The 20,740-nt window shown below is 45.6% G+C and overlaps 1 protein-coding gene across 1 annotated transcript in view; it reads right to left on the reverse strand.

The window, feature by feature from the left end:
* Positions 1–20,740, reverse strand: part of plxna3 (plexin A3) — a 126,894-nt gene that overhangs the window by 14,218 nt on the left and 91,936 nt on the right. The window contains exons 14-29 of the mRNA XM_038271217.1: positions 20,222–20,318; positions 19,940–20,130; positions 19,716–19,864; positions 19,526–19,646; positions 16,089–16,225; positions 13,945–14,115; positions 13,169–13,262; positions 12,964–13,083; positions 10,794–10,913; positions 10,560–10,703; positions 6,643–6,877; positions 6,422–6,564; positions 6,164–6,319; positions 2,446–2,546; positions 2,295–2,361; positions 2,068–2,214 (exon numbers count right to left, since the gene is read on the reverse strand). Coding sequence (XP_038127145.1) covers positions 2,068–2,214; positions 2,295–2,361; positions 2,446–2,546; positions 6,164–6,319; positions 6,422–6,564; positions 6,643–6,877; positions 10,560–10,703; positions 10,794–10,913; positions 12,964–13,083; positions 13,169–13,262; positions 13,945–14,115; positions 16,089–16,225; positions 19,526–19,646; positions 19,716–19,864; positions 19,940–20,130; positions 20,222–20,318 — 2,193 coding nt within the window. The remainder of the gene's footprint in view (positions 1–2,067; positions 2,215–2,294; positions 2,362–2,445; positions 2,547–6,163; positions 6,320–6,421; positions 6,565–6,642; positions 6,878–10,559; positions 10,704–10,793; positions 10,914–12,963; positions 13,084–13,168; positions 13,263–13,944; positions 14,116–16,088; positions 16,226–19,525; positions 19,647–19,715; positions 19,865–19,939; positions 20,131–20,221; positions 20,319–20,740) is intronic.

The raw sequence follows: 20,740 nt of genomic DNA on the forward strand, positions 1-20,740 counted from the left end.
TGCCATTATGCGGCGCTCTGAGAGCAGTGTGGGGTTAAGGGTCTTGCTCAGGGACCCAGAGTGGCAGTCTGTGGGAGTGGGGCTTGAACTCACAACCTCTGGATTCTAAGCTCTATGTCAGAGGTAACCATTTAAAAATCAACGGGGTCCCAATAAAGAAAATCATCAACCAGTAAAGCTCTGGAGACGTTTTAATCATGTTACTTTAAACAGAATTTATCACTGAAATAAAATGAGGTGTTTATGCATCCATGTTATAACATGGATGCATAAACACCTCATTGACTTTGACTTTTTAAATAATAAAAAAATAAAAAGAAGTAGAGAACAAAAATCGTTCAGTTTGGTTTATAGATAATTTCCTGATTCCCATATTTTCTCAAACCCCTGAACTGAGGGTTTGTTATTTTCTTTCTTTTTTCTGTCTTAATGTTGGCAGTGGGCTTTAGGCTGCCCTGCAAGGCTTTAAACCTGAGTTTAACCGGAGACTAAGCCATTCTCAAGCACATATCAAGGAGCTCATTTTGAGCCTGGATCCAGATTTATTGTTGATTCTGTTCATGGTGGAGAATCCTGCTTCACAGCAGCAGGTTGAGCCAAACATCCTCTAAATGTGCAGGGTCATCTTTGAGCACGCCATTTCACTTTTCTTTCACCAGTTCCCCGCAGTTCTTCCAGCAGTCCACACTTTCTCTGCTCTCTTTTTCTCATGGTCTCCTCCTTCTTTCCCATCGCCCGGCTTGCCACAGGTTTGCCTGCTGTGTCTAAAAGTAGCAGCAGCAGCAACCCAGACTGACAGCTCATTGGCTCATTGGATCACGTGCAGCCTGGAGCCGGACGCTCCCCAGGGCTTTACCGTATTAACAGGAGAAGAGGCGCAAGTGAAATTAGACACTGTCGTCGGACAACATAAGTTAATTTATGAATATTTTAAATCAGTTTGGGTCCCGATCTGGACTGTGGTCCACTAATCCATGACCTCTGATCTTTGCTGCCAATCACCAGGAATCTATGAATTATTATTATTATTCTTTTGCGCTTTAAAACTGAAAGGAAAAGTGTGACTAATTATCAACATCTAAAACTTTAAGTATTAAATGTGCAGAAAAAAAAAAAAAATAAATAAAATAATTTTTAAAGCTGCTTCTATCTCAGCTTTCAACAGGATCCATAAATGCTACCATAAGAACCAACAGGAACCCCAGACTGACCCTTCTTAGCCCCAGAAGACCTCACTGGACCCAAATACAAAATCCTGTTCTTAAAGAGGAACAAAAATGGTCCCCAGTGCAGCCGCTAGCTTAGCTTAGCATAAAGACTGAAAATAAAGCGGAACTATTTTTCTAGTAATGGCAGGTGGATGGATATGGTGCCCAGAGGCAGATTTAGGAAATTTGGGGCCCTAGTCAAAGACAGGCAGGGGGCCCCTCTGAATGGAGAAGACAACACATCAAACAACCCCATTCTCCAGATAGAGAAATGTTAATAGAATAGACATCCATTATCTGTTCTAGGTTGTGTCCCTCTCTTCTTGTCCCTTTTCTTCTTGTTTTCCTCTCTATGTTTTGTACTCAGCTGACTTTTCATGCTGTCTCTAAAGGAATGAAAGATTTTTTCCAAGCACTAAGCTCACTTAGCTGATTGCTCCTTCCTGTGTTTCCAGACGTTACGACTTTGTTCTATAAAAAAGAAATACACCTTTAGCCTGGCCCTAATGCTCAGTCATAGGAAAGTCATTTAATTTAGCGACTAGAGCGCTAAGTTGGCAACACTGCTCTTTGCATGGTTTGTTTTCAAATGGTTTGCTGCTGTCTGTTTGGACCTTTCTGAACATGTGCAGCAAATGGACTGATCCAATATGGTGGACACTGAAGGGGGGGGCTGAGACACACTTAATATTATAAGTGTTCTGATGGAATTTTAACGAAAGGATTTTTATCAAAAACATAATTAATGTGCACAAACAAGGAATAGTTGTATTAACCATACATGTAAATAGAGTTTTATGGGGCCCCCAGGAACGTGGGGCCTAATGGTAACCCCCCCCGTGGCGTCTATAAGCTTTACCAGCTGCTTGTAGTCGATCTGCTGGCGGATGAGTTTGTCTTCGCTCAGAGAGTAGCGAGCCTCTCCTGTGATGGCGTCGATCGGACCTTTCTCCATCTGCTGCTTGATGGCGCAGTACAGCATGAAGAGAGGCTCCCCGGCACACTCCTGGGGGGGTAGAGGATGGGATTGGTCGGCTGGAGAGCTGGGATTCAGAGGGTGGGTTTAAGAATGAGGGGATGGAGTACCTTCAGGAACCGATGGAGCAGGAAGGTGAACCAGTTGGTCAGCATCTTCTCAGCGACAGACTCGGTTCTAAACAGGAACAGGTCAAAGGTCAGACATGGATTAACACACCGTGATGAGACGGATCAGATTATCCCAGGCCTGAGGGCGGACCTCCGCAGCAGTAGCTTAGGATGGTTCCTGTTCTCCAGGTTCTTCTCGATCAGATCGGCCAGCAGCTGCTTCAGCACCACGGTGGCATACTCCATCCGCCCCTGAGAAGAAACAGAGGCTGCTTCTCAATCTGTCTACTTCTGCGTTCTCGTGAAACATCATCAGCCTCAGCTCTAATTCACAAGAACAAGAAGACCTACAACGGACAAAGTCCCCGCCCCTCCCTCGTTACCCAGCATGCATCAGAGCAGACTCATCCTTTTTCCAGACTGACAGCTGTCCCAGCATGCACTGCGGCAGCAGCAGCTTCCAGGTTAGCGCTCACAGAGCTCAGAGTATTAAGTTAAAAGTTCTCTTTCTGTTGCCTTTGTTCAATTAAAGTACGTTTTTAGATCATGTGAGGTGAGAACATAATATTATTATTACTATATTGCCCATTTACTGATTGAGTAATGAGAAAAAAAAGTTCTGATGGTGAGAGGACCACAGCAACCAGCGGAGCTCTAAGGCGAACCGCAACCAAGGCTAACATTAGCCCGTCTGCAGCGGGCCAGGGCTAACATTAGCCCGTCTGCAGCGGGCCAGGGCTAACACTAGCCCGTCTGCAGCGGCCAGGGCTAACATTAGCCCGTCTGCAGCGGGACAGGGCTAACATTAGCCCGTCTGCAGCGGGACAGGGCTAACATTAGCCCGTCTGCAGCGGGCCAGGGCTAACATTAGCCCGTCTGCAGCGGGCCAGGGCTAATTAGCCCGTCTGTAGCGGGCCAGGGCTAACGTTAGCCCGTCTGCAGCGGGCCAGGGCTAACGTTAGTCCGTCTGCAGCGGGCCAGGGCTAACGTTAGTCCGTCTGCAGCGGGCCAGGGCTAACGTTAGCCCGTCTGCAGCGGGCCAGGGCTAACGTTAGCCCGTCTGCAGCGGGCCAGGGCTAACGTTAGCCCGTCTGCAGCGGGCCAGGGCTATTTAGCCCATCTGCAGCGGGCCAGGGCTAACGTTAGTCCGTCTGCAGCGGGCCAGGGCTAACGTTAGTCCGTCTGCAGCGGGCCAGGGCTAACGTTAGCCCGTCTGCAGCGGGCCAGGGCTATTTAGCCCGTCTGCAGCGGGCCAGGGCTAACGTTAGCCCGTCTGCAGCGGGCCAGGGCTAACGTTAGCCCGTCTGCAGCGGGCCAGGGCTAACGTTAGCCCGTCTGCAGCGGGCCAGGGCTAACGTTAGCCCGTCTGCAGCGGTCAGGGCTAACGTTAGCCCGTCTGCAGCGGGCCAGGGCTAACGTTAGTCCGTCTGCAGCGGGCCAGGGCTAAAGTTAGCCCGTCTGCAGCGGGCCAGGGCTAAAGTTAGCCCGTCTGCAGCGGGCCAGGGCTAATTAGCCCGTCTGCAGCGGGCTAGGGCTAACGTTAGCCCGTCTGCAGCGGTCAGGGCTAACGTTAGCCCGTCTGCAGCGGTCAGGGCTAACGTTAGCCCGTCTGCAGCGGGCCAGGGCTAACGTTAGCCCGTCTGCAGCGGGCCAGGGCTAACGTTAGCCCGTCTGCAGCGGGCCACGGCTAATTAGCCCGTCTGCAGCGGGCCAGGGCTAACGTTAGCCCGTCTACAGCGGGCCACGGCTAATTAGCCCGTCTGCAGCGGGCCAGGGCTAACGTTAGCCCGTCTACAGCGGGCCAGTGCTAACGTTAGCCCGTCTGCAGCGGGCCACGGCTAATTAGCCCGACTGCAGCGGGCTAGGGCTAACGTTAGCCCGTCTGCAGCGGTCAGGGCTAACGTTAGCCCGTCTGCAGCGGTCAGGGCTAACGTTAGCCCGTCTGCAGCGGTCAGGGCTAACGTTAGCCCGTCTGCAGCGGGCCAGGGCTAACGTTAGCCCGTCTGCAGCGGGCCAGGGCTAACGTTAGCCCGTCTGCAGCGGGCCACGGCTAATTAGCCCGTCTGCAGCGGGCCAGGGCTAACGTTAGTCCGTCTGCAGCGGGCCAGGGCTAACGTTAGTCCGTCTGCAGCGGGCCAGGGCTAACGTTAGCCCGTCTGCAGCGGGCCAGGGCTATTTAGCCCGTCTGCAGCGGGCCAGGGCTAACGTTAGCCCGTCTGCAGCGGGCCAGGGCTAACGTTAGCCCGTCTGCAGCGGGCCAGGGCTAACGTTAGCCCGTCTGCAGCGGGCCAGGGCTAACGTTAGCCCGTCTGCAGCGGTCAGGGCTAACGTTAGCCCATCTGCAGCGGGCCAGGGCTAACGTTAGTCCGTCTGCAGCGGGCCAGGGCTAAAGTTAGCCCGTCTGCAGCGGGCCAGGGCTAAAGTTAGCCCGTCTGCAGCGGGCCAGGGCTAATTAGCCCGTCTGCAGCGGGCTAGGGCTAACGTTAGCCCGTCTGCAGCGGTCAGGGCTAACGTTAGCCCGTCTGCAGCGGTCAGGGCTAACGTTAGCCCGTCTGCAGCGGGCCAGGGCTAACGTTAGCCCGTCTGCAGCGGGCCAGGGCTAACGTTAGCCCGTCTGCAGCGGGCCACGGCTAATTAGCCCGTCTGCAGCGGGCCAGGGCTAACGTTAGCCCGTCTACAGCGGGCCACGGCTAATTAGCCCGTCTGCAGCGGGCCAGGGCTAACGTTAGCCCGTCTACAGCGGGCCAGTGCTAACGTTAGCCCGTCTGCAGCGGGCCACGGCTAATTAGCCCGACTGCAGCGGGCTAGGGCTAACGTTAGCCCGTCTGCAGCGGTCAGGGCTAACGTTAGCCCGTCTGCAGCGGTCAGGGCTAACGTTAGCCCGTCTGCAGCGGTCAGGGCTAACGTTAGCCCGTCTGCAGCGGGCCAGGGCTAACGTTAGCCCGTCTGCAGCGGGCCAGGGCTAACGTTAGCCCGTCTGCAGCGGGCCACGGCTAATTAGCCCGTCTGCAGCGGGCCAGGGCTAACGTTAGCCCGTCTACAGCGGGCCACGGCTAATTAGCCCGTCTGCAGCGGGCCAGGGCTAACGTTAGCCCGTCTACAGCGGGCCAGTGCTAACGTTAGCCCGTCTGCAGCGGGCCACGGCTAATTAGCCCGACTGCAGCGGGCCAGGGCTAACGTTAGCCCGTCTGCAGCGTGCCAGGGCTAACGTTAGCCCGTCTGCAGCGGTCAGGGCTAACGTTAGCCCGTCTGCAGCGGTCAGGGCTAACGTTAGCCTGTCTGCAGCGGTCAGGGCTAACGTTAGCCCGTCTGCAGCGGTCAGGGCTAACGTTAGCCCGTCTGCAGCGGGCCACGGCTAATTAGCCCGTCTGCAGAGGCCAGGGCTAACGTTAGCCCGTCTGCAGCGAGCCAGGGCTAACGTTAGCCTGTCTGCAGCGGGCAAGGGCTAATTAGCCCGTCTGCAGCAAGCCAGGGCTAACGTTAGCCCGTCTGCAGCGGGCAAGAGCTAATTAGGCCGTCTGCAGCGGGCTAGGGCTAACGTTAGCCCGTCTGCAGAGGCCAGGGCTAACGTTAGCCCGTCTGCAGTGGCCAGGGCTAACATTAGCCATTCTGGATCAGAGAAGGAAGAACCCAGCAGCGGGATTAGGAAAGTAGCCCTAACTTATGAGTGGTGTCCCTCAGGACTTCATGCTCGGTAATCTGTAATTTAGTTTCATCATCATAAAGATTTCTGCTTCTTCTCCTCATTCTGCCGAATAGATATTCCATTAAGACTCTGCGTTATTGACAGGAACGTTGAGTCCTTAGATGAGATAAATAGGATCTATGCCATCGACTGATGATAGCGACGCTGAACCTCTGATCCTCACCTGCAGAGCGGCCATCAGCAGCGAGGCTACGTTCCCTCGGTCCCTCATGGAGAACGACCTCTGAGCTTCCAGGGTGTGGATGAAGGTGAGCAGGAACATCTTGTTGTTCAGCAGCTGGCTGAAGAGACGAAGAGCTTTCTCCACGTTAGCAGGAGACTGCAGGGATAAAGAGCTGTTAGTGACCGGCCTTCAGGGTAGCCTCTGTCTGTTCTTCATGGAAAAGCTCATCACAGACAGTCTGACAGGTGATCTACGTACATCCAGCTCTTTGAGGACAGGGTGCTCCTCTATCCCCGGAAACATGACTCTCATGGTGTAGGTGCGATACTCCAGGAAAGGAATCTTTACTCCGTCCATGTCATTGGTCAGCTCTTGGATGTCAGTCTGCAGCTCTGCGAAAGCTGCAGGATGGAAACACTAAGTTAGACAAAGCGTGAAGAAAGGAAGGAGAAAAAGGAAGGAATAAAAGATCCACGGACCCTCTTTGCACTCTAGCGCCACCCTGCTTTCCAAGTTGTCCATCTGCAGCTGCAGGCGTTTCAGCGTCCTGTCAGCGTCTCTGGTTTTCCTCTTATAAGCGATCAGTACGGCGATGATGGCGATGAGCAGGATGCCTCCGCCGGCCCCGATCCCGATGATGGCGGGCAAAGTCAGGGTATTATCGGAGTAAATGTGGAGCATACCGGGATAGTACTCCAGACCCCCAACCTGGATCTGAAGGAGAGACAGACGGACTCAGCTCCACTTCTGCATCAGCAATAATTCATTTACCTTCATCCTCTGAAACATCAGAAAGCATGAAGGAGGAAATGATGGAAATGAGGGAGAAAAAAACTCAAACCAACGACGACAGTTAAAACTAAGATGAAAATAAAGATAAAACAACTTAAACTAAAGATAAAATGACTGAAAATTAAGATAAAATGACTGAAAATTAAGATAAAATGACTAGAAATTAATATAAAATGACTGAAAATTAAGATAAAACGACTGAAAATTAAGATAAAACGACTGAAAATTAAGATAAAACGACTGAAAATTAAGATAAAACGACTGAAAATTAAGATAAAACGACTGAAAATTAAGATAAAACGACTGAAAATTAAGATAAAACGACTGAAAATTATGATAAAATGACTGAAAATTAAGATAAAATGACTGAAAATTAAGATAAAATGACTGAAAATTAAGATAAAATGACGGAAAATTAAGATAATATGACTGAAAATTAAGATAAAATGATTGAAAATTAAGATAAAATGACTGAAAATTAAGATAAAATGACTGAAAATTAAGATAAAACGACTGAAAATTAAGATAAAATGATTCAAAATTAAGATAAAATGACTGAAAATTAAGATAAAATGAATGAAAATTAAGATAATATGACTAAAAATTAAGATAATATGACTAAAAATTAAGATAAAATGACTGAAAATTAAGATAAAACGACTGAAAATTAAGATAATATGACTGAAAATTAAGATAAAATGACTGAAAATTAAGATGAAACGACTGAAAATTAAGATAAAATGACTGAAAATTAAGATAAAATGACTGAAAATTAAGATTGCATAATAAAAACTAAGGATAAACATAAACCTCAGGAAAAAATTAGTCAAAATAAGGATAACTGAAACACAATATCAGGCGATTAATGCAAAGGATAAAACAACTAAAAAGGAGAATAGAACTGAAACTAAGGAAACTAAGAATAAAAACAACAAAGACTATGGATAAAATAAATAATAAGAAGGATAAATAGTCTTAAACTAAGGATAAAAAAACTACAATTAAAGATAAGATGATTAAAAAAAAGAATAAAATGACAGAAAATATGGATCAAGTTAAAAAGTTAAATTATTATGTAAATGTAAAATAATTTTAGAGGATTTTTTTTAGTAATAAGCAAAAGGAAATATTAAATATGTACCCCCCCCCCCATAAAAAAAAAAAAAAAAAAACAACAACAACAACAATGAAAGAACAACAGCCGGAACCAGTAGCTATTAAACCAGGATTCATTTAAGGAAACAAATCCTACTAAAGTAAAACTTATTAACAAAAAACATTGTTTACAGTGAATAATAATCTAATAAATTAAAATATATATACTTTTTTTATGTTAAAATCCCAGTCTTTGTGGTTTACTAAAAGAGGAGACTTCATGTAGAAGGTGGGAGGGGTCTCCTGAGCTCCTGTTCAGGTGTTTTCTAACATCTCTGCTCCTGGTGGCATTAATGTTTCATTAAAGCCTTTCCTGCATGTAAATATCGATTCAATAACAGCTGAAAGTCGTTTGAACAAACCAATGAATTAATGATGAACATGGGGGGGGGGGGGGGGGGACCTCTGATGTTTAATAATCAATCATGTTAATAATGTATCAATAGCTGTCAGTGAGGAGATCTTGATCATCAGTGATTTCACTTGATTTCTCATATCTAGAAGCATCTGTTTTCACCGGATCTCCTCCAGCAGCCTTTAAATGATTATTCTCTCTGATTGCTTATTATTATTATTATTATTATGATTATGTGAAGGTTTGTGTTGGTGGACCGATGCAGATCTTTGTGTTGTGGCCTTATTATGTCCTCTGAGGAGATGGAGACATAAATCTGTGAGTGTTTGTGGCTCCTGTGTAATATCAGAGCAATTACCCTTGACTCCCTGTGGCGAAACTTAATGACTTTCACCTTTACAGCTTCCTCCTCCTCCTCCTCTTCCTCCATGCTATGCAAACTGAATCCTGAGATTCCTGTCCCTGTAAAACCATGATCGCCTCCATCATGTCTGTCATAAGGAAATAATCCCAGTCTAAGCTGCGCTCCTTTAGGTTCCGCTGCTTTCTTATCCTCATAGATAACAGTAGCTTGAAGGAACACTAACATTAGTCTAAGGAGAGACGATGAGTTATGATAAATAAATCATTATTAAACACGCTGAACAGTTACCATGACACCAAGGACTGTTGTTTGCTCTCATCTTTAATCTTTTTTTTATGTCATTATCAAAGTAATTCAAATTTTTCTATTGAAATGAACCCTCTTTACATGTTTTAACTGTACTGTGCCTAAATCCTGGCTTGAAAGGGTGATGAAAGTCCCAGATTAAAGGTTGAGGGAAGTTCAGTGTTTTGAAATCCTGAGTTAAAAATTGAGAAAATTTATAAAGATAAAGTTAAAAATTGAGAAAAATCAGTGTTTATGAATCCTGGTTTAAAGTTTGAGGGAAGCTCAGTGTTTATAAATCCTGACTCAACGGCTGATTAATAAACTCATGTTTATAAATCCAGGGTTAAAGGTTGAGAAAACCCAGTGTTTAAAATCGTTAATTAAAAGCTGGAGAGACTGTTTCTAAATCCTGAATTAAAGATTGAAGAAAGTCAGTGTCTATAAATCCCAGATTAAAGGTTTAGGGAAGCTCAGTGTTTATAAATCCTGCCTTAAATGTTGAGGGAAGCTCAGTGTTTATAAATCATGTCTTAAATGTTCAGGGAAGCTCAGTGTTTATAAATCATGTCTTAAATGTTGAGGGAAGCTCAGTGTTTATAAATCTTGTTTTAAATGTTGAGGGAAGCTCAGTGTTTATAAATCTTGTTTTAAATGTTGAGGGAAGCTCAGTGTTTATAAATCATGTCTTAAATGTTGAGGGAAGCTCAGTGTTTATAAATCATGTCTTAAATGTTGAGGGAAGCTCAGTGTTTATAAATCATGTCTTAAATGTTGAGGGAAGCTCAGTGTTTATAAATCATGTCTTAAATGTTGAGGGAAGCTCAGTGTTTATAAATCATGTCTTAAATGTTGAGGGAAGCTCAGTGTTTATAAATCCCAGACTACAGGTTGAGGGAAACTCAGTGTTTGGAAACCCTGAGGTATAGATTGAATAAATCTGTGTTTTATAAACTCAATGTTTATAAATCCAGTGTTAAAGGTTGAGAAAACACAGTGTTTAAAATTGCTGACAAAAAGCTGGAGAGACTAGGTGTTTCTAAATCCTGAATTAAAGATTGTGGAAAGTCAGTGTTTATAAATCCCAAATGAAAGGTTGAAGGAAGCTCAGTGTTTATAAATGTTGTTTTAAATGTTGAGGGAAACTCAGTAAATCCTGAGTTAAAGCTTGAGAAAGCTCAGTGTTTATAAATCTCAGATTAAAGGTTGAGGGAAGCTCAGTGTTTGGAAACCCTGAGTTAGAGATTGAAGAAATCTGTGTTTATAAATCCTGTTTTAAAGGTTGAGAAACTCAGTGTTTAGTGATCATTGATTAAAAGCTGGACAGACTAAATGTTTCTAAATCCTGGATTAAAGAAAGAGAAAGCTCAGTGTTTATAAATCCTGGCTCATCATCTGAATTATATGTTCCTCACAGATGCGGACCGGGGCAAAGTTGAACTCACCACAACCCGGTGTTCTCCTGTCAGATCAGGAGAATCACACAGCAGCTGGTTCTCAGAGACGGTCAGCAGACAAGGAGAATCTCCAATCAGAACCGTGTAGTTCAGGCGGTTGTTTCCGGGAGCTGGAGGGATCAGGTTTTTACCCTGGAGTACAGAACACACACCTGTTAGGCCAGCTCAGGTATTAAACATCCTACCTGCATCACATTGCATCACTTCCTGTTAAAGTCCCACCTTCAGGATGATGGGAGAGCCCGGCTTCACCTCAAGGATCCCAGATGTTCCGAGCGGATCGAAGGTGGGGTTCGGGTAGTGGGTGAAAGGGGTGGAGTTGAGGACAAGCAGAGAAGAAACCTGGACAGGTGGAAAATATCACATTTCATTTCACTATTCATAGAAAGATTAACAACCCCCTGCTTCTCCTGGGCGTGCATATTCTTTTACTCTGATTTCACCCTTTCACTGAATTATGGCGCTTTTCTTTAGATCTTAATGTCCACAAGATGAAAATGACAAAAGAATATTTTATTGCAAAGATTGACGTTTAAAAAAGGAATTTTATGGAACCAGCCGATGATCCATCAAGGAAACCAAGGAAATTTTGAATGGCTACTAATGTAGATGTAGTTTTTTTAGAGGGAATATAAAACATAAAAATAGTGAATTACTTTTTTTCTTAAAATATGTGCATTTGTTCTTGGATTAGGGAGAAAAAAAGAGACATTTTGCCAATGGAACAGGACAATTTACGTTTGAAATAAGAAAACACAATTGCATTGACTTATTTCAAGTGCATATTATCTAATTATCTTATTTTAAGAGTAAAAATACTCATTTCATTGGCAAACTATCTCATTTACCTGCTCAAATTAAGGGTAAATGCACTTAATTAACAAATTTTTACTCATTTCTAGATCGTTTTTCCAGTGTAGCGACTTATTTTGCACATTTTTCTCATGGTTGTAGATTCTGGGAATACTTGTGAGAAGGAACCGAAATACGCAGCTGGTGACTGATTCTTGTCTCCTTGGTGTTTAAAGTTGACCCAGTTCTTGGTTCCTGTCTGCTGTTTAAAATCAGAGCCCAGGGTCTCCTTGGTCCTGGTCCAGCATTTCAGTGTTCGATTCTTTCAGCCCTTTTCTTCTGCCTTCACCCCTCAGCACTCCGCTGTGGCTTTAGCTCATCACTTCTAGATGTTTGCTCTTGATCCCATTTCATTAAGGCAGTTAGCTTTCTCTTCTCCAGACACCCTAAACCACCAGAAGGACGATTCATCAGAGAAGATAACTTGGTTCCAGATTTACGTTGCTCATCCTTGTTCTTTCTGCACAGGATCGGGTTTGTTGGAGTTCTTATGATTTCTGTTTTTATAATTTTATTCATTTATATGTTTTATATTGCTCTCAATCATTTGTTTTTCTATATGTTACTCATCATTGGAAATAGTGTATGAAGGCCATGAGACGGTCAAATGTTTTGCAAGAATGCTTTCCTGTTTTTCCTTTGAGAAGCACAGAAGTGAGAGTTCATAACCTCGACACCTTGTGTAAAGCGTATACTGAAACCAGGCAAGTTCCCTATCTTAAAAGTTCATGCTATGTCTAAGAGATTGCGTATGTGTTGACTGCTCAATAAAAAGCCTGCAAGTGTTGAGCCAAGCGGAGATGCAGAGATTGATACTCCGTCTCTCCTTTGGAAAGCATTTCAGGAAAATCTTACATCTTAAGTCTTTGTTTCATTTTTTATAGGTTAAAGTTGGGGAAACTTAACAACCCTAACAGGGTTAACCTTTTCTTCAAGGTTTTTAACAGATCTATGCTGCTGCTCATGCAGATGCAGCCACCTGTTGAGCAGTTTGAAGCTCTTGATCATTGAAACAGTTTTGCCATTTTCTCAGTAGGTGATTCTTTCATTAAGGAGAAGCAGAAGATCTGAGGTCATCTGCTTCCTCTCATGTCCATCCATGTACATCATGGCTGATTTATTCTTTTATAAACTGTCCCGGTTAGACATCAGGTCTAGTAAATGTTTTCATTTACTAAACCACTAAAGAGGAAGCTGCAGTGGACCCCCTGTAGAACTATGAGAGTGTATGTGGTTGGTTCTGGTCCATTCAGAACCGCCACCTTGTCCAGGGAACCAAAGAGGAAGAGGAGCCTCCCACTGGTTCAGCTGCTGTGGATGAGAGTGAGATCTCTGCTGGTGGGTGCCGCTCTGTGTACCTGTTCTCCATCTGCTCACCGGTTGGTTAGCATTCTCCAGGAACTGCAGAGCAATCACTCTGTGACAGAACGCCTGTTTTCTTTTCTTGTATAAGTCCATTAAATGGGTCATAGAATGCAGAGTTTCCATTGTCATAGATGAATAACAATAATTTAGCGGGTGAAACGGACGTAGAGCTAACCTGGTCAAAGATGAAGCCGAACTCGTCGGGCCGCAGCGCCTCCTCTGGTGGGTTGGGTTTGTTGTAGATCAGACCAGGAGCCAAGCATGTCATGGTGCTGTCATTGACCACCGTACAGTACTGGAGAGCAGAGAGAGTGGAGTGATGAAGAGGAGGCACCACAGCGACGATGAAGAGAACTAGTGAGGGAGGAAACTGTTCTTACGTTGTTGGTCTCCACTCCTCCATATTTGGCTCGAACTTTGGGCTCTTGGATGGTTTGAAGGTGGGTTCCTGTGACGGTTATCACTGTGCTGCCACTGGAGAAACACACACAGGGTTCAGTTTCTAGGGTTGGATCCACAATTTAAAATCCTCCTTCTCACATATAAAGCCTTAAATGGCCAAGCTCCATCTTATATCAGAGATCTGATTGTTCCTTATGTTCCTAACAGAGCACTTCGCTCTCAATCTACAGGTTTACTAGTGGTTCCTAGAACTTCTAAAAGTAGATTGGGAGGCAGATCTTTTAGTTATCAGGCTCCTCTCCTGTGGAACCAACTACCAGTTTTAGTCCGTGAGGCAGACACCCTGTCTACTTTTAAGGCTAGCCTTAAAACTAGGCTTATCCTGAGCTATCTCTATAGTTCTGCTGCTATAGGCTTAGACTGCCGGAGGACATAGGGACCCCTTTTTCATCATTCTATCTCTATAGTTCTGCTGCTATAGGCTTAGACTGCTGGAGGACACAAAGACAACCTTTTTCTCCCTCTGCTTCATTTTACTTCTGTTCTCAAGTTTTGGATTATTCAATAGTTAACATTTAACATGTTTTTCCTGACTTGGTTCTGTTCAGCTGTGACTGTTCTGGAGCAGCCCGTCGGCTGAGCTGCCGGTAATTTTCTCGTTCTTCTGTCGATAAACTCGGTCCTGTTTTTCAGTGGTTAATGCAGCTTGATCCGGGGCTATAATTGAAGTTGTATTAAAGTCAAAAGGACTCACTTCAGGATGGTCCAGTTCGGCTCGATGCTGGAGATGGTCGGGTCGTCGGTGTAGATGTAACCCACATCAGAGTTGGTCACCTCGGCCCTGTCGATCATCAGACGCACAGGGGCGGGGCCGGTGCCAGACAAGGAGGCGGGAGTTATGCAGACTATCTCCCGATTCGTGCGTCTACAGAAGGAGAGAGTTCTGTTAGTGCTAGTTTTAAACCTGGAGTTCCTCAGGGATCGATAAAAGGTCCCCAGATCTTTGCCTTTTAATGGTCAAATTACTTATTCCGTTCACCTGTCTAGCTCCCCCCAGTTTCTCATCACCGTTGATCTGTGTCACCTGCTCTATTTAACCTACCTGCTTCCAGTCATCAGTGCCAGATTATTCGAGCCTTTGGTGAGTTCTCTAGCCTACCTGTTTGGGTTCTGATTGCCTGATCTTGACCCATTCTGCCTTAAGACCTCTGAGCCTGTCTTTTCCCGTTCTGATCTGTTTGCCCAACCCGTCTTTGAACTCCTGCTGGATTCTACCTGTTGACCAATCCTGGAACTGCTTCCAAAAGCCGACTTGGATTTCCCTTTGGGAACCTCTTCGGATCTCTGACCTTCTGGCCCGGATCCCTTCTGAACTGCATCTTTTCGGCAGCTGTACGGCTGGAATCCCCCTCTTCCTCTGGGCACGGACTGAACTTTACGACCAGAGGTTCCTGCCTTAGACGCCCTACCTGCTCACTGCAGATCCCTCATTTTTTTATAAACGCCCTTTGAGATATTTTACTGTCCGTCTGTCTGAATTCTGGGTCCTCTGTTCTGAACCTTGACAGAGCACCATCTTTATGAAGGACATTCACTGAAAAAGAAAGCCAGCCATTTTGAATTTAAATCATGTAATTTGAAAATAAATTTTTATGAATTAATTATTAAGAGGAATTTAAAATTGTATTTATTAATGCTTTATTAAATACTGGCATTCCTAAATGTATTTTCAAATCCTTTCTCTAAATCAAATTCCAGGATTTAATAATGGATTAAAAACAAAATTCAATTTACAAGTCCTGGCTAATAATGAATTTTAAAATGTGCAATTAGAAAATGCTTTTCAAATTGTGTGACTGAAATGTTACAAATGACTGTTTTTCTTTTTCAGTGACTCTATGGGTCCTCCATTCATTTCTACCGTGGTTGATCCACCCTGGATGGGTCACCAGTCCATCGCAGGGCAATATTGTGTTTTTTTATTTTGATGCCACTGTGAGCAGAAGCAGTTTTATGCTACATTCAGAGCGCACCCTGCAGAAGCAGCTAGTTTACATGCAAAATCAAAGGTTGTCGCACATAAAGGTGCAGCAAAATGTCCTGCAGCACGTTTAGAGCAGCTGATGAGCTTCTGGGCATCTGACGCACTTCAGAAGCAGCAGCTGCTCAAGTTGGAAAAATTGAACTTTAGCTGCTGGATGCGCCGCATCAACCAATGAGAGAAGCTGATCTGGGAGCTGGCAGGGAGTCAGACACAGCGCTGCTGATGCAGAGCGCTATGATCACTCCTCTGAAACAGGTTATTAATGAAACCTGCTGGCAAAATATGTTAAATTTATCATCCTGGTGCCTCCAGTTTGGATTACGTACGGGAAAAACGCTAACATCTACTTCCAGCCGCCACCAACAGGAGGGGAAAACCCCCAAGAGGCGAGCGGGCCTGAGGCAGCTGCTGCTGGGGATTCCCAGTGACAGCGCAGCGCCGGTATGTGGGGGTCTGAGCGGCTCCCACAGAGAAATTATCTTTGAAGGCAGGATGGTAATCTGGATGAACTGACTGCACAGACCATGTTTTCAGGAGGACTTTCTCACTTCAACATAGATTCTAACTACTTTTTACCCGCTGATCACAGCTAATATAGCTGCCATTGTTCGAGGTAAAGAAAGGATAGGGTAGCTCCGCCCACCGCGCATCAGACCCACTTTTAGGCTGCGCAGCTAGAGCAGCAAAGATGCTTCAGCCGCTGTCAGAACCAAACTGCTACAAGCATCTAAAATGCAGCAGGCAGCGCGTTTTTGCTGCTCTTGATGGGTGCGGTCTGAACGTAGAATAAGTCCTGAGAACAAAATGTCATCTGGATGAAGGAAGCGCTGCTTAGAGGCAACAGATGGACTCACTTCACAAACAGACACTCCTCCTTGTGGATGTAGACGGTGACTCCGCTGCCGGAATCCAGGTGTCGACCGATAACTGTCAGCCTGGTTCCTCCAGAAACGGGCCCCTTCAGCGGACGGATCCGGGTAAAACCTGGGCTCTGAGGGTGGAAACCAAAGCAGAACTTAAAGTTTTACTTTTAACCATTGAGAAAATTATCCTCTATAAAGAAAAACACCATTTAAAGTTTTTTTAAAAGTTTGTTTTTTAGAAAAAGATCCTGGATCAGTCCCATCTCCTCTCTGTGCCAGGTTCCGGGTTTTTTGAGCTTTGATCCAGAGAAGTTCTGGTACCACATGTCTACGTACCGTTACTGCGGACATGAAGGAAACCGGGCCGAGACGGTACCATCTAGGCTCCGGTAAAAGTCCTGACTGTATTTCACTAGTACTTCATCGCTCTCAAAGGATGGTTATCCTCCTGCAGCAGTGTGTCGCAGTTAGCTTTTTGCAGGTATGCTGCAGATATTTTCCATGATGCATGGTCTGCACTTTTTGACAAGCTTGTTCGCCGTCTACAACCCCTCATCCAACGCCGGGCGACATGTCACTACCCGGTCTGTCCCGGAAAAACGATTCGTCCTGCGCATGCGCGAAAGATATACATCCGGGTTTCCATAAATAATGTAATTATGGTAATAAAATTACTTATTTATATATTTAACTCACTGAAGAATGCTAATGCACAACTTCAAAAAATGCTTTTATAACTTTTCTGAGTCAATTTTGATGTTTTTTACATATTCTCCGCTAAACAGCTTCTCTGATGTCATCATGGGATATGCTCGAGTCCAGCAAAATCTGATTAAACCGCGTTTATCTGCATTTTAGTTCTTTCTTTCTTGAGATTATGCACTATATAGCATAATGGTAATGCAAAAGGAGAAAATAAAACTCAAAAAGACTAGATTTATGTTTAAATCCAAAGCCAACAAAATTAGCTCCTGGAAGTAACGTAAACAGAAATGATTTTAAGGCATTTATTTTCTCAGGAAATACATTATTAACCTTTAACACATTATATTTTAGTACGCTTACTATTTTTGGGGAGGGAAAAACAAATTTAGGTATAACAAAATAAAATCGAGGGTGACCCTGATGTATATCTGCATGCGTAAATGGGGCATGCGCAGGACGGATCGTGTTTCCCGGATGGATCAGGTAGTGACACGATGCACAGTTCACCCATGAGTGTTCCCCAAAGACTGGCTGTGGCACTGCGTGTTTTGGCTTCAGATGCAAACCAACAGACCGTCGCACAGAGCTACAAACTAGCGTCCTGCACGGTGTCTGGGATAGTGTCCCAGGTGTGCCAGGTGTTGTGGATGGTGTGGGTACCAGATCTGCTCGACGTCCTGCCCTTTCTTGTGACATCATCATATGGAAACTCCACTCAGACAAACTGTATTGCACCTTTTCTTAAGCATCACATTTTTCAGACTTTTGGAGTCTCAAGATATTATTACCTAACCTGACTCCGGAAACCTTCCGTTGAAGTAATTTTGGGAAGGGGCGAAAATACTGGTTAGCTGATTGGCCTATGTTGGTGATAGACGGGCCAAATAAACCAATCAGATCAACGAAGCATATGACGTACTAACAGAGCGACGACGAAGAGGAGCCAATTGATAGATCAAACTCTTGTTGAAACCAGTCGGGAGAAGAGCAAAAACATCTTTTCCTCTGAGAAAAGCCTCCAGAGCAGTGTTTTGCTCTTCTTTTAGTGAAGAAATACTCTGTAATTCCGATAAAACTTGCTCGATAGCCACGCTAACGCTAGTTTCATCGGCTGAAGCCGCCATGTTTTTTAGACTGAACTGTCGCGCTTCTCGTTGCGTCACACTTCAACCCGCCTCAAAGCCAACGCTGATTGGACGTTCGTTTGGTGAACGGCTCCAAATTTTCTTCAACGGAGAGTCTCCAGACTGATTAGCGAGTGAAACCTTGAAAGCTCGCGAGATCAGGATGGTCTCACGAGGCTAATTATTCCCTATATTTGCTATGATTTTACATTTCATCTGAGATCTAAAGTAGCCGAAAGTAGAAAACAATCATTGTCGGTCTGGAAAGAAAGCCCTGCGTTCAAAGATTGAGTTCTGCCATTTAACAAGGACACACAAAAAGTCTCAGCTTATTTTAGGTCTTTATTAAAATCTGAGGGCAGAGGAGGACAAATGGAACATCTTAAAAACTGACTTTCGTAGATTTTTAGACAAATAAAACCGTTATTCTACTTGTAGAAACAAACAGCTGTTGATGACACAAAGTTAAAAGTAGTGTAGCTTAATATGGCTAACTGCCTGAGCTAACAGAGGCTAACCTGTTAGCTGAGCACAGCTAGCCACAGCGGTACCCAGCTCTTTATATCACGGTCTAACAGTTACTTTGTTCACCATTTTTTTCAGTTTTATTATCGATCAGGTAAAACTTCATCGATCATTAGACACGCTAACGCTACAGATGCTACCGATTCGGCAAACAGACGCTGCGTGATGTTATTGTTGTCTGGGCAACCACAATGTTTTACGTCATGTGGCAACGTTCAGCCAATCATGGAGCGTAAAGTCACTGTTATTCCACACCACAACGCCAGAGGGCCAATCAGGAACTAGCTGTGGGTCTAGATACGGCCGAGGCGCTGAGGAAGTGGGGGCAAGTTTGTGCTACAACGGAGGGACATGAGGGCCAAAAAGAGCGGGGATCCAGGTGGAAAAAGGGTCCCAGCGTTCTCGCGCACCTCGCTCTGCTAGCTGCTCCAACTTCACCAGTCGTTTTCCACAATGGCGGTCAGACAAACAAAACAAGCCGGTAAGAAACCAAACAGGAAATACGCATAGAGTAGAGCAGTGGAGATTTGACCAATCAGAGGCCTCCTGTCTGCGATCACCTACAATTTCGAAGAGGTGCAGCAGAGTGTCTGCGGAAGGGGCAGGGCATATCTAGGTTAACTGCGAGACACACAGACGATCTGGTTTCTGAGCATAAATCAGCCTTTAGGGTCATTGGGCAGGAAGTAATCGCTCCCACCACCGGGTCAGAGGGGCTCTCTTCCTCTCACACCGGCCCCTGGTGGCAAACTAAGGTTTATATTTGTTTATATCTTCAAAACTGAAACGACTTCTGATTAACTTCTGAGGTCTACATCTTCTCCTTGAGTCAAACATGTTTCTACTTTAATGATCAACAGTTCTTTATTTATCTAAATAATTTGTTCCATTTGTTCAGCCCTTTGGTGCTTTATGATGCTTTATAAATAAAGTGATAAACAGACGGTTGGTTGAGAGAAGATTCTTCTGGAAACACCAATAAGCTGAATCTGAATGTTTTCTCCCATGTAGATAAAGTAAGGTTTAGGTAAACTGGACCGGGTCACAGTGGAACTGGTCCAGTCAAACACTCACCACGAAGGAGTAGGTCTGGGTAGACAGAGTCCGGTACTCGGCGCTGCAAACGCCGATGCACAGCTCCACGGGTCCGCCGGGGGAGTGGGGGAGGAGCGCTTCCGCCATGTCGCAGACGATCCTGCAAACGATCCAGGAAGAGTCAGAACCGGTCCACCTGAACGCGTCCGACCACACAGGCTACACTGACCTCTCGGCGCTGATGTAGAGCGATGGGACCGGGTTACAGCGGACGCCGGCCACCTGGATGTGAGTGATCTCCTTCACCTGCAGACCCAAGTTCTCGCCCTCGATGGTCACCCGGGTCCCGCCCTCCCGCGGTCCAGTTAGCGGGTCGATCTACAGGAGAGAGGAGGCGCCGATGACGAGCTGATCGTCTGAGCAGCAGGTCGGATCGACGGAACTAGGCCCTACCATAGTGATGCGCGGATGGCTGCAGCGCACGTTGTGGCGGCCATGATGCATCCAGTTCTGCTCGGCGGACGGACAGTGCTGCCGCAGGAGGCACTTCCTGCTCTCCACACACCACCCGCATTCAAAGACAGAGGGCGCTTTGAGGCACTGACCGCAGCTGGAGCGCTGAGCTTCACACTTATAGAGCGACACTGAGAAGAAGCACAGGATGACCGACCAGAATCAGAACCTTTTCTCTTTACTCTGCCATAAAAACTGAGGCGGAAGGTTTTTCAGGGTCACCTTTCATGTAGGCAGGTTTGTCGATGAGGAAGTCTCCGTCCCAGACGATGGAGAAGTCCACCTGCAGATCTCCGGCCTCGTCTCCATCATACGTATACTGCAGAAACACACAAACTGGCTTTAGGAAAATTTCCTGTTAATCAACAACCAACGAGTCGGACGGAAAACATCTGATGTGCTGAACGGAGATCCCGACATCTAAAACCGACGATTGGCTTCAATCCCAAGGCTCTAATTAATCAGCATCATTTATTCTGCATCGGTTCCTGAGACGGCGCCTAATGGGCTCCGTCTGCAGCTGCAGCTCATCCTCTCATCGTTATGAGAGTTATTCTAGTCCGTATTGATCTATAGAGCCGCTGTCATTCCATGGCAGAAAGACACAGGAGGAAATGTACTTGGCTGATGAGGTTCTGAAGGTTCTAGAAGCTGCATGAATCCAACCAAGACCTTTTAACCTCTGGGTGGTGACAGTGAATGAGTCCAGCTGATCGGTCTGATGGAACCAACTGGATCGAC

The sequence above is a fragment of the Cyprinodon tularosa genome, unplaced genomic scaffold, assembly GCF_016077235.1.
Source record: "Cyprinodon tularosa strain WSP-4 unplaced genomic scaffold, ASM1607723v1 ctg796, whole genome shotgun sequence".
NCBI classification, from domain to species: Eukaryota; Metazoa; Chordata; class Actinopteri; order Cyprinodontiformes; family Cyprinodontidae; genus Cyprinodon; species Cyprinodon tularosa.